At 43.2% G+C, this 15886-nt stretch overlaps 1 protein-coding gene across 3 annotated transcripts in view; it reads left to right on the forward strand.

Moving 5' to 3' along the window:
* ASB11 (ankyrin repeat and SOCS box containing 11) overlaps window positions 1-15886 on the forward strand; it is a 49285-nt gene that overhangs the window by 17798 nt on the left and 15601 nt on the right. For 2 of the 3 annotated variants that reach the window (XM_073668070.1, XM_073668068.1), the window contains 3 exons: window positions 9822-9901; window positions 13790-13897; window positions 14793-14943. In XM_073668070.1, the coding sequence (XP_073524171.1) occupies window positions 9822-9901; window positions 13790-13897; window positions 14793-14943 (339 nt within the window). The remainder of the gene's footprint in view (window positions 1-9821; window positions 9902-13789; window positions 13898-14792; window positions 14944-15886) is intronic. The other variant, XM_073668069.1, reaches the window with a different exon arrangement.

The raw sequence follows: 15886 nt of genomic DNA on the forward strand, positions 1-15886 counted from the left end.
GCACGGTCCAGTGGAATCACACGCACACGCCGCTCAGCCCGGGCGTGTGCATTACACAGGCTGACTCTTATAAAAATGAACAAGGGCTGGATTGGGCCAGACTTCTCATCACCACCGAATGATAGCAGCGTAACATAAACTCAAATCCAGTGTCTTTTCTTGGGAGGTGTATTCCCATGCACCTCTTCACACCCACACAGGCTATACGCTTCCTGATTTTGGCTATTTGCTCTTGTCCTCCTCCTTCTCCTCATCCTCCACCACCATATCACCAGGGTGACCGTGGTCCATGATGTAACACCCACATAATTTTTTTAAAGGGTGTTTATGATGCCCGTAAAAAAATGTTTTCTACAGTATGTTCATGTATACCCCCCAGGGGTAAATGTTTGTCAGCCCATACACTTAGTGCATGGGCATTACAAGTATAGGAGGCCCGCTCCTTTCTAATGACTAAGTGTGAAAAGAAGTGGTCTGTGGAGTGCTGAAGTGATCACTGGAGAAAAACAATTTGGGGCTAAAAACATTTAATAAGCCCTTTACACAATGCATTTCGATAGCAAACTATCTTCATCAGGTGGTACAAGGGTATGAACACAGGATAAAACATATATAAGCAAAGCTTCACAATGATTGGTTGGTACTCTAATTGGTTTTGCAAGGATTAATTTGAACACTAATTCATTGAACCTGGATTCACAAGGAACCCTTCATATGCCGGTGTGCATGTGCCTCCAACAGTCGCACATGGACAACCCTCACATGAATTCAAAAGCCGAAAACACATTGGACAAGACATGGAATATAGTAATACATATCAACATACAAAATCAAGAAAATCTAAAATATGTCCTCAATATTTCTTCAAAAATATGTCCTCAAGCTTGATTCTTACCTGAGAGCTTCTTCTCAATTGATCAAACTCCTAAGAGATCCCCCCCCCATGAACAATTGTCTCATCTTGACTCTTGATGTTAGTGCTCTTTACAGTAATATATCCCATGAATTGGGGCTGACAGCAGTCGAACATTTTTTGTCGACTGATACCAATATTCCAACTGAGCAAAAGAAATTTCTCAAAACAGCTATTATGTTTGTATTGAACAATAATGTATTCACGTTTGAAGGGGTGGTCTAACGTCAGATAAGTGGCTGTGCGATGGGGACAAGATACACCAATTTGTTTATGGGGGTCTTTGAGTCCGTCTTCATCGCACAGTTCCCCATGGCGGTTAACCATGTGGTGTTTTACCGCCGTTATATAGACTATTTATTCTTCTTGTGGAGGGGCACTAGTGAGAGTGAATTGAAGTTCGTTGATGAACTCAATTCTAATTCGTGGGGTTTATCCTTCACAGCAACTTTTTCTGAAACTGCCCTACAATTCTTGGCCCTGATGGTGCAGTTTGACACGATGGGAAGATTGTTCACATCAACCTTCTTTAAACCAGTGGATGTGAATAGTTATCTGAGGTTTGATAGTGGACATCTCCCAAAATGGATCACCAATGTTCCCTATGGGCAATATTGGAGGGTCCGAAAAAACTGCACCAGAGACTCTGAATTTTTGGTGGAATCTAAAATATTGAGGAAACGGTTCATACAGAAGGGTTACCCCCAAAAATTATTGAAGGATGCCTTTTCTAAAACTAGGGCCCTTACCCAGGACATGTGCATTGATAGGATTGAGTTATCCACTGGTAAAAATAAAAATAAAATAGCCTCCGATTTGACTAGATGGAGTATGGTGACTACATTTAATCAATCTAGGGTCACCATTCACAGTATCCTGAATAAATTTTGGTTTATTTTGAGGGGTGACCCAATTCTAGGGCATTTCATACCCAATAATCCAAATATTATTTTTAGGAAGAATAAAAACCTACGAAGTTTAATAGCACCTAGTAATACATCTTTGAAGTCCAAAATACAGCCACCACAGAATGGCTTTGGTCCGGGGTGTTTTCCGTGAAACACACCAAAGTGTTTATGTTGTAGAGCCATTAAAATGGCGCCCAAAAAATTTTCTCATCACATACCGCAGGAAAGAAATTTTCTATCACACACAACGTGAATTGTCAATCAACATATGTGATCTACCTACTGGAGTGTACATGCACGTTTAAATAAACATAGACACAATATCCGGACAGGTTATCAATTACATAGCGTATCGAAACACTTCAGTATTGTCCATCAAAAAGATCCAGGAGATATGAGGCTCACTATCATTGACCATGTACCTGATACCGTCTCTGATCGATTGGTGAGTTTGATTAATAAGGAGAGTTTTTGGATTTTCAAAATGGGCACACTTGCCCCTGAAGGTCTAAATTTGGCCCTTGAAAATATGATCAGCTCTTAGGGATATTATTCTTCCCCTTTTAGAATGATCTATATTTGCCACTTTTTACTTCTCCCTCTCCTCCTCTTCTTTTCATTATTCATTTTGCATTTGCAATATGTCACAATATAGTGATTCTTATGTGTATTTTATACTGGTAATGTATTTTTCAATATTGTCCATCAATGCGTATTGCCATTTTCTGTCTTATCTAATATGTTTTTGATTCTCAAATTCATGTGGAGGTTGTCCATGTGTGACTGATGGGGGCCCGTGCACGCCGACACGTGTGGGGGTCCTTGTGGACCTAGGTTCATCTCATTAGTGTTTGAATTAATTATTTCAAAACTTATTAGTAATATGTTATAACACAATAATTCTTGTGTGTATATTGCAATTGACAAGGTGTTTCTTGATTTTGTCTATTAATATGTATTGCTATATTCCATGTCTTATCCAATGTATTTTCGACTCTTGAATTCATGCGAGGGTTGTCCATGTGCGACTGTTGGAGGCACATGCACACCGGCATATGAAGGGTTCCTTGTGAACCCAGGTTCAACGAATTAGTGTTCGAATTAATCCTTGCAAAACCAATTAGTGTACCAAACAATCATTGTGAAGCTTTGCTTATATATGTTTTATCCTGTGTTCATACCCTTGTACCACCTGATGAAGATAGTTTGCTATCGAAATGCGTTGTGGAAAGGGCTTATTAAATGTTTTTAGCCCCAAATTGTTTTTCTCCAGTGATCACTTCAGCACTCCATAGACCACTTCTTTTCAAACTTAGTTTCTATATCCCTCTCTGAGGGCCAGCGGCAGGAGCAGCTCTTTGGATCAGTTGCCAACCGTCCCTGCAATTTTCTTCCCCACTCGTTAATTCAGGACCTGTGGCAAGGGAGCCGCCTGTTTCTAATCCATAGGACCTGCGGTGATGCGCATCCGGTCCTGAGCCAAGTGGTCTGCGACCGGTCACGTGGGCCGCGACCAGGAACCTGGAAGCGGCGAGCCCAGCCAGCGGTACGCCCACTGGTCTGTACCACGCGGTGAGACTCATCCTCTCTCCACCCTCTGGCAGTCACCGGGGTTGTGCAGGGGTGCACAACTCCAGTAGGTGAGTGGCCTTTTGGCCGTTTTTAATCCACATTGGTCCATCTGGTCCTTCACACAGCGCGCTTCTCTCTTTTTTTTCCGCTCCTTTCTAATGGGAACATTTTTTTATGAGTCCCTCTTCCACGTCTCTTCCAAGGGGCATTGAAGTGCCTCCAAATTTTTGGCAGACTTGCATTCACTGCATAGGCCAACACTATGGGAGACTCTCTCCTTTCTAATGGGAATTTGTCGTTACTGTGGTCTGCTCTATGTGTCCTTCATTTCTTAGTGGGGTTTTTCCTAAATTTGGTCAGCCGTTGGACTCACTGCATACCCTATAACTGTATAGCAGACCCTCTCCTTTCTAATGGGAACATGTCATACTTGTTACTGTGGCCCTGCTCTGTGTGTCTTTAAATTCTTAGTGGGGTTTTTCCTAAAATTGGTTAGCTGTTGGACTCACTGCATATGACTCGCCCCCTGGACCGTGGGGCACTCGGGACCAGGCTTCGGGGCAATGCTGGGAGTAGTGGTGGTGACCCGGTCCCGTGGCTCAGGGTGGTCAGACCAGTGGTAGTCTTCTATGTGCTGTAGGTAATGTCCGACTACGCCACCCGTGGATTGCGGCTATTATGAACCGCCGCTGCAAGGCAGACCGCTGAGGCTGATGGTGTTTGCAGCTGAGGTAGTGTTACTCCCCACGGGAAGAGTGCAGCCCCAGGGCAGTGTAGAGAATGGTGGGGGTGATGGTGCAGAGAGTCCCAGTGCCGTTAGTGCTGGAGGAGCAAGGAGTACACAGACAACGTACTGCAGTCCAGTGTCTTTTACTCACAGTTCATATGCTCCGGGTCACTTCGGCGCAAGCAGTGACCACCCAAGCCGTGCGGTGTCCACCAGGTGAGGGACTCGGTCAACCCCCAGGCACTTCAGGAGTATGGTTCAGAGCTCCTTCCTATCCTTCCTTCGGCTCATGCCCCGCCAGTGACCAAGCTTCTGTCCAGCTCCCGCGGGTCTATGCGGGCAAACGTGGGCCCCGTTTCCCGCTACCCTATATGGTATGCCTTCCTAGCAAGGTTTAGGAAGGGGTCGCACCAAGTGATGGTAGCGACCTCCGGTTCTTGGCTGAAGATTATTAGCTTCCACCAAATTGGAATTCGGTACCCTCTTCTTGCCTGACCCGTCACCCAATTCACATTGGGCCTTAGGGTCCCTTCCACCTTCTTGTTCCTGAGCCCTTCTGTTTCTCGGCCACTTCTTTCCCTTTCCTGTTCCTTCTCTTCTCCTCTGTTCCTTCTCCTCTCAGGCCCCGGCCTTTTCTCAAGGCCTGCCTCTGAGCAGAGCTCCTGCAGAGCCTCTGCTCCCTGTCTTCTCTTCTGCGTTCTCCACCGAACAGACTGAACTTCGATCTAAGATGGTGCCCACCTTTTATACTTCCCTCTAGAACATGAGCCCAGGTGACCAGCAACCAATGAGCTCCTACCTACGCTCAGGAACCGTCCCCTCCTGCTCCTACATCACCGGGTTTTCCTCCCCCCTCCCCACTCCAGCCAGGGACATGGTCTGTCGTGCCTGCATTAATATTTAAATGGGAGCACCGTTGAGCTGTCCCCCGGAAATGGGGTGTGTATGCTGCATGCAGCTACCTGAGCCCTGGTCCATACTCCATCCTTACCCGGGAGTGGAATATCACACCTATGGTTGAGGTGCAATACCTCTGTAGCGACCGAGCCCTCGGGGCGCTACACATACCCTGTAACTCTATAGCAGACCCTCTCCTTTCTAATGGGAACATGTTTTACCTTGTTACTGTGGCCCTGCTCCGTGTGTCTTTAAATTCTTAGTGGGGTTTTCCTAAAATTGGTCAGCCGTTGGACTCAGTGCATACCCTATAACTGTATAGCAGACTCTCCTTTCTAATGGGAATTTGTCTTTACTGTGGCCCTGCTCTATGTGTCTTTAAATTCTTAGTGGGGTTTTTCCTAAAATTTGTCAGCCGTTGGACTCACTGCATACCCTATAACTGGATAGCAGACTCTCTCCTTTCTAATGGGAATTTGTCGTTAATGTGGCCCTGCTCTATGTGTCTTTAAATTCGTAGTGAGGTTTTTCCTAAAATTGGTCAGCCGTTGGACTCACTGCATACCCTATAACTGTATAGCAGACCCTCTCCTTTCTAATGGGAACATGTCGTACTTGTTACTGTGGCCCTGCTCTGTGTGTCTTTAAATTCTTAGAGGGGTTTTTCCTAAAATTGGTCAGCCGTTGGACTCACTGCATACCCTATAACTGTATAGCAGACTCTCTCTTTTCTAATGGGAATTTGTCGTTACTGTGGCCCTGCTCTGTGTCTTTAAATTCTTAGTGGGGGGGTTTTCCCAAATTTTGGCAGCCCTTGCTGTAACATCATGGGCATTACCACTATAGGAGACCCGCTCCTTTATAATGGGAACAATTTTTTTACTGAGACCCTCCTCTATGTCTCTTCAAAGGGGTATTGGGTTGCGTCCAAATTTTTGGCAGCCCTTGCAGTCACTGGATACGCAATAACAGTATAGGAGACCCACTTGTTAATAATGGAAACAACAAAGCATAGCCGGCTGATGGCTCTCTAACAATAGCTAGGGCCAACTGCTACCCCTTTAAGAATAGTAAGGGCCGTCTGATGTCCCTTTAAAGATAGGCTTTATGACTTTCAGAGTCCCTCCATCATAAATAAAACAGGATGTGTCCGATGATGTGCCACACACCACATTGCCAGATAAGGTTGTAAAATGTTAAAATTACATTTCCTGGTGAATGCATTTGTCTTAAAAAAATAACGTAAAAAAAACAAAACAATAGGATCTTTCTTAAGTATAAAAAACACCATCCCCAATTTAACCTCAATGTAATCACATTGGTCAGCTCCTGCACCTCCTCCTCCATCTCCGAAATGACCACATCAGTCACAAGCTGACAGCACTGCAGCACTGCCTTGGCCAAGCGGCAACAGGCTGTGCTGAAGATAACATGCTTAATTCTTAATTGACAAACCGCCCAGCGCTGCAGAGTTGTTGAAAGCTGTAACACAGCAGCCTGATCTGTGGCTCCAGGCATGGTCGTGTGTGACAATGGGCGGAACCTGGTGACGGAGAAATGACAGCCGGAGTAGATACGGTTTCCGTCTATGCCAGTCCTTTCACCGAGCTAAATACAACTCTCAGCAAAAAAAGCTGTGGACTGGCTCCATACCGTTACTGGCCACATTCACTTGACCACGTGTTTGTGGTTAGGTGGTCCTTCCCATTAAGTGCACTGGGGAGGGCACGGGTAATGTTGTGGGACCCATGCTTGTGGAAGGCAGAGACGATACCGGCAAAAATAATGGCGGCTGGGGACCGAGTATGGACAGCTTCCGCCTCCACAAGCCTAAAAGGACATATTTCAAGTGCAAGCAGCTGCCCAGAAATCTGGCAGTTTAGTGTTGCGGCCTGTGGGTGGGTGGCTGGCTTGCATTCCAAGTAACAGAAAACTAAGCAGATGGTGGCCTCTATCATCATCATGGCCTCACCTCGGCACTATGAACTCTCCTGAAGGGGAAGCCAGGGCCCACCGGAGGAGTCTCCGGTTCTCTGGTGAGCCCATCCAACCCTGCCGAGAAGCAGCCCTGGCTAAGAAAAGTGTGGGGTAAGGTTCCCAGACACGCTATGGCTGCTTTTTTAATGTGGATCGGACATGCTTATGCATGCTATTTCTTAAACCGCATTGCAGATCAGGCCATTGTCCAACTCTGTAGTCATGAAATTAAATGCGCCAAGAAAGATGTTTGTGTGTCAAAGCACCACTGACAAGTGCGAGTTGATGTTGGATGGGCTGCCATTGCTTCTGCAACAAGCTGCATTAGAGGACTTCCTGGGAAAAATGACACCCAGGGTAGATACGGTTTCCCTCTATGCCAGTCCTTTCACCGAGCTAACTACAACTCTCAGCAAAAAAAGCTGTGGACTGGCTCCGTACCGTCCCTGGCCACATTCACCTGTCCACGTGTTTGTGGTTAGGCGGTCCTTCCCAGTAAGTGCACTGGGGAGGGCACGGGTAATGTTGTGGGACCCGTGCTTGTGGAAGGCGGAGACGATACCGGGAGAAATAGTGGCAGCTGGTGACCGAGTATGGACACCCGACCATGAGGTTATGAAAAGCTTCCGCCTACATGAGCCTAAAAGGCCACATTTCAAGTGCAAGCAGCTGTCAAAAATTTGGCAGTATAGTATTGCAGCCTGTGGGTGTGTGGCTGGCTGCATACTTGCGCTTGCATTCCAAGGAATGGGGTAGGGACAACTGAACGCTGCACTGGGACAAGGATGTGGACGGTGATTGTTGCAAGTCTGCAATGACAGGTGCATGGCGGGAGGCATTTTCGCATGCGCCAAGGATCACTTATGATGGCCACACTTTTAGGCAGTGACCTGAGAGTCAGAAATGCTTCCAGAGGTCTTCCCCATGCTGTTCCCATGTCTTTTCAGCACTGTATGCATGTGTCTGATGATGTGTCACACACCACATGGCCAGATAAGGTTGTAAAATGTTAAAATGAGATTTCCCAATGAATGCATTTGTCTTTGTTGAAAGCAATGCAAAAGTGCAAAAACGCATCAAAAACGCTATGTGTGAACATAGCCCAAGGTGTGGAGGAGTATTTTTGGTTTTGGTTATTTATTTTGCCTTATATACAAGTCATTACCCTGGAAAGGATGTTCCTTAATATATTTCCCAGGAAAATCCATTTTGTTTTTGTATGTTTTATTGTGAATCCGTAAAAGTGGCGTAATACTCTGACAACGTTGTTGACAGCAGTGACCTGGGAGTCAGAAATGCTTCCAGGGATCTTCCCCATGCTGTTCCCATGTCATTTGAGCACTTGTTCCCATCGATTTGGGCAATTTTTAGGCCCTCTGCAGACCGCTACGGGGAGCCACCTGAAAAATGCTCAAGTTTCCCATAGACTTACATTGGGCTCGTTGCTCGGGTCGAGCACCCGAGTATTCCAATTTGCTCGACCCGAGCAACGAGTACCCGAGCATTTTAGTGCTCGCTCCTCACTACTCGCCACAGATGATGGATAAGTTCCTTAAGGGGTATAGTTTTCAAAATGGGGTCACTTGGGGGCGGGTTTCCACTGTATAGGCACATCAGGGGCTCTCCAAATGCGACATGGCACCCGCTAATTATTCAAGCAAATTTTACATGCGAAAAGTCAAATGGTGCTTCTTCCCTTCTGAGCCCTGCCGTGCACCCAAACAGTGGTTTTCCCCCACATATGGAGTATCGGCTTACTCAGGAGAAATTGCACAACAAATGTTATGGTGCAATTTCTCCTTTTACCCTTATGAAAATGCAAAATTGGAGGCTGAAACATTTTTGTGGGAAAAATGTGAAAACGGCTCAATGTTATAATCTTCTGTGAAGCACCTGGGGGTTCAAAGTGCTCACCACACATCTAGATAAGTTCCCTGAGGGGTCTAGTTTCCACAATGGTGTCACTTGTGTGGGATTTCCACTGTTTAGGCACATCAGGGACTCCTCAAACACAACATGGCGTCCACTAATTATTCAAGCAAATTTTACATTCAAAAAGTCAAATCGTGCTCCTTCCCTTCCGAGTCATGCCATGCGCCCAAACAGTGGTTTTCCCCCACATATGAGATATCGGCGTGCTCAGGAGAAATTGCACAACAAATTCTGGGGTCCATTTTTTCCTGTTACCCTTGCGAAAATAAAAAAATTGGGTCTAAAGAAACATTTTTGTGAAAAAAAAGCTCATTGTTTTCTTCCACAATCCAAAAATTCTTGTGAAGCACTTAAAGGGTTAATGAACTTCTTGAATTTGGTTTTGAGCACCTTGAGGGGTGAAGTTTTTAGAATGGTGCCACTTTTGGGTATTTTCTGTCATAACGACCCCTCAAAGTCACTTCAAATGTGATGTGGTCCCTAAAAAAATAGTTTTGTAAATTTTGTTGGAAAAATTAGAAATCGCTGGTCAATTTTTAACCCTTTGAACTTCCTAACCAAAAAAAAGTTGGTTCCAAAATTGTGCTGCTGTAAAGTAGACATGTGGGAAATTTTATTTATTAACTATTTTGTGTGAGATATCTCTCACAAAATAGATAATATAAAGTCATATTAAGTAAATTTTACCTCTATCATAAAGTACAATATGTCATGAAAAAACATTCTCAGAATGAGTGGGATCCATTGAAACATTCCAGAGTTATCTCATAATGTGACACTAGTCAGAATTGTAAAAATTGGCCTGGTCATTAACGTGCAAATAGCCTTCGGGGGTAAAGGAGATAAAGGAGCTTTTATCACTGAGGATGGATTCAATCACATTTCTGTTTTGCAGGTTCGTGGGCAGACAGATCTCCCTTACATGATGCTGCATTTCATGGAAGACTTTTGACTGTTAAAACACTGATTGCTCAGGTATAGCATGATGGCTCGATTATACAGGTATTCTACCTAAAACTGAATTATTAGGTACGGATAGAGTCAGTTTTGGACTACATCCTGTGATAGACCCAATGTTCTGACATTATAATGGATCCCAAAGCAGTGATGTAGACAGCGAGACAATAAGGGCATGTGCCCCATGTGGTGAGTGCCAAGGAGGGCACAGCAAGTAACTTTGCCTTAGCCAGGAAAATTGGATTCAGGGCTAGGGCAGCAAACTGAACCTTTGCCAGGGTGAAAGATCCTAATTATAGCTAAAGATCCAATAGAAGACAACCCCATTTGATCAGATTTGGTGCTGGTTCTCTTTTACTTGATTTCCAAATCACTTGTCTGAATTTATTACTGATATGTCGTGTGTGCTGTAATCACACAGTTTAGTATAAAGCTAAATGTGTACTGGCATTTTTTCTGTAGAAATAAAAGACGAACCCTCAAAATTATATCCCCTTCTATCGCCATACTTGAGATACAGAGGGCAATTAATCCTAGTGTGAAATTGTGTGAGATGTGCTCTTATATTAGATCTGGTTAAGCTTTTGTAACAGTATAAAATATCATATACAGTGGGGGAAATAAGTATTTGATCCCTTGCTGTTTTTGTAAGTTTACCCACTGACAAAGACATGAACAGTCTATAATTTTAAGGGTAGGTTAATTTTAACATTGAGAGATAGAATATCCCCCCAAAAATTGAGAAAATCACATTGTATAAATTAGATAATTTTTTTTGCATTTTGCAGTGAGAAATAAGTATTTGATCCCTCTGGCAAACAATACTTAATACTTGGTGGCAAAACCCTTGTTGGCAAGCACAGCAGTCAGACGTTTTTTGTAGCTGATGATGAGGTTTGCGCACATGTCGGGAGAAATTTTGGTCCACTCCTCTTTGCAGATCATCTCTGAATCATTAAGATTTTGAGGCTGTCGCTTGGCAGCTCAGAGCTTCAACTCGCTCCATAAGTTTTCTATGGGATTAAGGTCTGGAGACTGGCTAGGCCACTCCATGACCTTACTGTGCTTCTGTTTGAGCCACTCCTTTGTTGCCTTGGCTGTATGTTTTGGGTCATTGTCTTGCTGGAAGACCCAACCACAACCCATCTTCAATGCTTTTACTGAGGGAAGAAGGTTGTTGGCCAAAATCTCGCGATACATGACCCCGTCCATCTACCATTCAGTACGGTGTAGTCATCATGTCCCCTTTGTAGAAAAGCATCCCCAAAGTATAGTGTTTCCCTCACCATGCTTCACGGTTGGGATGATGTTCTTAGGGTTGTACTCATCCTTCTTCTTCCTCCGAACACAGCGAGTTGAGTGAATGCGAAAGAGCTCAATTTTTGTCTCATCTGACCACAGCACATTCTCCCAGTAACTCACAGAATCATCCAGGTGTTCATTGGCAAACTTCAGACGGGCCTACACATGTGCCTTCTTGAGCAGGGGGACCTTGCGGGCACTGCAGGATTTTAAACCTTTAGGCGTAATGTGTTACCGATGGTTTTCTTGGTGGCTGTGGTCCCAGATACCTGGAGATCATTAACAAGTTCCCCCCGTGTAGTTTTAGGCTGATCTCTCACCTTCCTCATGATCAAGGATACCCCATGAGGTGAGATTTTGCATGGTGTCCCAGATCTATGTCGATTGACAGTCATTTTGTATTTCTTCCATTTTCTTACTATTGTACCAACAGTTGTCTCCTTCTCACCCAGCGTCTTACTTATGGTTTTGTAGCCCATTCCAGCTTTGTGCAGGTCTATGATCTTGTCCCTGACATCCTTAGAAAGCTCTTTGGTCTTGCCCATGTCGTAGAGGTTAGAGTCTGACTGATTAATTGAGTCTGTGGACAGGAGTCTTTTATACATGTGACTATGTAAGACAGCTGTCTTTAATGCAGGTAACGAGTTGATTAGGAGCATCTAACTGGTCTATAGGAGCCAGAACTCATAATGCTTTGTAGAGGGAGCAAATACTTATTTCTCACTGCAAAATGCAAATAAATTTATCTAATTTATACAATGTGATTTTCTTGATTTTTTTGGATAGTCTATCTCTCAATGTTAAAATTAACCTACCCTTAAAATTATAGACTGTTCATGTCTTTGTCAGTGGGCAAACTTACAAAAACAGCAAGGGATCAAATACTTATTTCCCCCACTGTAAGTGTTATTCATAATAATCAGAAATCAAACAAATGTATATAAACAATAGATATTTTATTGAGGTATACAATATAAATAAAAATTTAAAGTTAACAATGAAAATCAAGAAGCAATGAAAGCAAGAAGATGCTAATGAGAGACACAAAATAATGAAGATAAGAAAACAGTACAAGTGGTAGCCAACAGATGGCAGAATACTACCAATATTGATAACAGGTATGTATATGCACATATGTATATCCACAAAATTAATTACAATGCAGTTCTGAAAGTTAGAGCTATACAAAATTGGTGAAATGTAATGCACACATATAGTGCAATGTAACATAGTAACATAGTTTGTAAAGCCGAATAAAGACTTGCGTCCATCAAGTTCGACCTGTTAGTTCTGTAATTGCTAAAGTTGATCCAGAGGAGGGCAAAAACCCCAAATGATTTGGCCAATCTTCACCTGAGGAAAAATTCCCTCCCGACTCTGAAACCAGCAGTCAGAATAAATCCCTGTATTAACCTACTATTTTATTTTATTTTTAAGTATATGCTGGAATCTGCCTGGTATCTAGAAATGCATCCAGTCCCCGCTTGAACTGGTGTAGTGAATCTGACATTACCGTCTCCTCACTCAGTGAATTCCATATTCTCACTGCTCTTACCGTAAAGAACCCCTTCCTATGCTGTTGCTGAAACCTTTTCTCTTCCAGTCTTAGTGAATGCCCTCTTGTTACCGTAATATCCCTCCTTTTGAACAAATCCCGGGCAAGGTCTCTATACTGTCCCCTAACATATTTGTACACATTTATTATGTCCCCCCTCAACCTTCTCTTTTCCAGGCTGAATAGTCCTAGTTTTGCCAACCTCTCTGGGTATTGCAGTCCCTCCATTCCCTTTATTAATTTTGTTGCCCTCCTTTGTACCTTTTCAAGCTCATTTATATCCTTTCTATATATTGGGGCCCATAACTGAGCACAGTATTCCAAGTGTGGTCTGACCAGTGCTTTGTACAGTGGAAGAACAATGTTCTCATCCTTTGCAGCTATACCTCTTCTGATACATCCCATTACCCTGTTTGCCCTTACAGCAGCGGCCTGACTTTGGGCACTCCAATTTAGTTTGCTATCAATCAAGATGCCCAAGTCCTTCTCCATCTCTGAATTCCCCAATGATTTCCCATTCAGTGAGTACTGGGGACTTCCATTTTTCCTTCCCATATGTATGACCTTACATTTCTCCTCGTTAAACCTCATTTGCCATTTAATGCTCCACCTACCCAGCTTATCCAAATCCCTCTGTAGGTCTGCACTGTCCTCTTTTGTATTAATTGTTTTACATAACTTTGTGTCATCTGCAAATATTGATATTTTACTATTTATCCCGTTGACTATGTCGTTAATAAAGATATTAAATAACATTGGGCCAAGTACAGACCCCTGTGGTACCCCACTAGTGACGCTTACCCAATCTGAGTATATTTCATTTATATTCCATGTAATAATAGTATAATAATTAAATCATAGTACAGAGATAAAGATGCATTGTAGTCATATATACCCAAAAATAAAAATGTGTCACCACATTGGCATCCACCTCAGAGGTGGAGGGGAGGAGGTGTCTTAAGTAGTAGCAAAGATGCACTGATTAGGTCAATACAAATAGATGCAATGGTACAATGGTTTGTAACAGCATATTTCTATCTTCTTTGCAGGGATTTAACGTAAACATTTTGACAATAGACAGGATTACTCCTCTTCATGAAGCATGCCTAGGAGGTCATGTATCTTGTGCAAAGGTTTTACTGGAGAATCAAGCTCGTGTGAGTGTGACTATCCAGACAACACAGTGTGCAATACCAAAAGTGATCACTAGATGGCAGTAATGCAAATATGTAGCAACTTTTGTACAGTCAGCGCCTGATTCTGATCATAAAGCATGAGCACTATTGTTCTTACCTGTGAATACAAACTGTCCAATAATAGTTTATTAATGACACAGTTCAGAGGCATGCTGTCTATGCAGCTGCATCATTCAGATGCACCCTAAGGCCTCATGCAGTCTGTATTTCATGTACAAGGTTTATCCATGTTTTTCAGGCGTCAGAGCATTACTTTTAAAGGCAACCCCAACACTGATGAAAATGAGATCCAAAAGAATTATGAAAATATGATTATTTTTTTTTTACATACAAGAAAATTACTGACTGAAGAAAACTAGACACTCCGTCCTCCTTGAATAAATTCTTTATTGTAGATCCAAGACAACTTTAAAAACAGGAATCAAAACATCTTACGCGTTTTGGAATAAGATTCCTGAACCATAGCTATGTTTATCACATTACCATTTTATTCTTTATCTCGGCTTGATTCCTTATGTATTAACACTCCGGACTGCAAGGAGGAATATAACGTGGACGTAGAGCTGTCCGCATTAGGAAAAGTTTCTCATGAAGACCAACCTGATGACTTTCTAACCAAGGTGCTATCCAACCTATGATTAAAGAATCCTATTCTGAAACGCGTCAGCTGTTTTGACAACTATTTTTTAATATTGTCTTTCTGAATGGATCTGCCATAAAGAATTTATTCGAGTTGGACGGAGTGCCAACTTTTCTGACATTAATGGAGGTGTGGAGCTGTCCCGCATGTTGTTAGAAAATGACTGATGTCTGAATGACGTCCAACAGTTCTGATTCCACATTGATTCTTCTCTAGATAAACATTGTGACGGTTGATGGCATCACTCCCCTGTATAATGCCTGCAGCAGTGGAAGTGTGGCTTGTGTCAGCATGTTACTGGACCATGGTGCCAACCCGGAGCTGGAAACTCAACTCGCCTTTCCTCTCCATGAAGCAGTTGTAAGAGGTGACATATTACACTTTTCAGATAGTATCCATACGTCATAGGTCGTGTCCCTGCACTCCATGCGGACTCCGACGCTGAGCCCGCATTCTTTCAGGCCTATGACAGCTGATCTGATCAGCTGTCATGTGCCCCTAACAGCCGCCAATGGAATCGCGATCCTCCCGCGGCTGTTAACATGTTAGATGCCGCTGTCAGTCTCTGACAGCGACATTTAACATGGCCGATTCAGAAGCACGTCATAAGACCCGCCCATAAGCGCGCCGATTACATGATCGCGGGCGCCGATGGGTTGGCATGACTCCTGTGGTTGTCATTGCCGATCTGCTATGAGCGCCACCCAACAGTCCGGCGCTCATAGCAGATGAGCATTTTTGCAACACCTAGCAGGTCTGAAGCCCTGCTATATGTAGCACAGGCGATTAGATGATTGCAGCTTCTAGTCTCCCATGAAGACCATTGACGCCAGTAAAAAGTAAAAAAATGTTTTTAAAAAAATATAAAAGTTCAAATCACCCCCCTTTCGCCCCATTCAAAATAAAGCAATTAAAAAAAAAAAATACACATATTTGGTATTGCCACGTTCAGAATCGCCCGATCTATCAATATCTAAAAATAATTAATGTGATCGGTAAACGGCGTAACGAGAAAAAAAATCAAAACTCCAGAATTACGCTTATTTGGTCGCCGCAACATTGCAATAAAATGCAATAACAGGCGATCAAAACATCGGATCTACCCCAAATGGTATGAATAAAAATGTCAGCTTGGTGCACAAAAAAATAAATTGTCACCCGGCCCCAGATTCTGAAAAATGGAGACGCTACGGGTCTCGGAAAGTGGCGACTTTTTTTTTTTTACAAACTTTGGATTTTTTTTTCATCACTGAAATAAAAAAGAACCTATACATGTTTGGTGTCTACAAACTCATAATGACCTGGAGAAT

The sequence above is a fragment of the Phyllobates terribilis genome, unplaced genomic scaffold (genome assembly GCF_046119375.1).
Source record: "Phyllobates terribilis strain yellow unplaced genomic scaffold, ASM4611937v1 Scaffold_2__4_contigs__length_985480577, whole genome shotgun sequence".
Classification (NCBI taxonomy): domain Eukaryota; kingdom Metazoa; phylum Chordata; class Amphibia; order Anura; family Dendrobatidae; genus Phyllobates; species Phyllobates terribilis.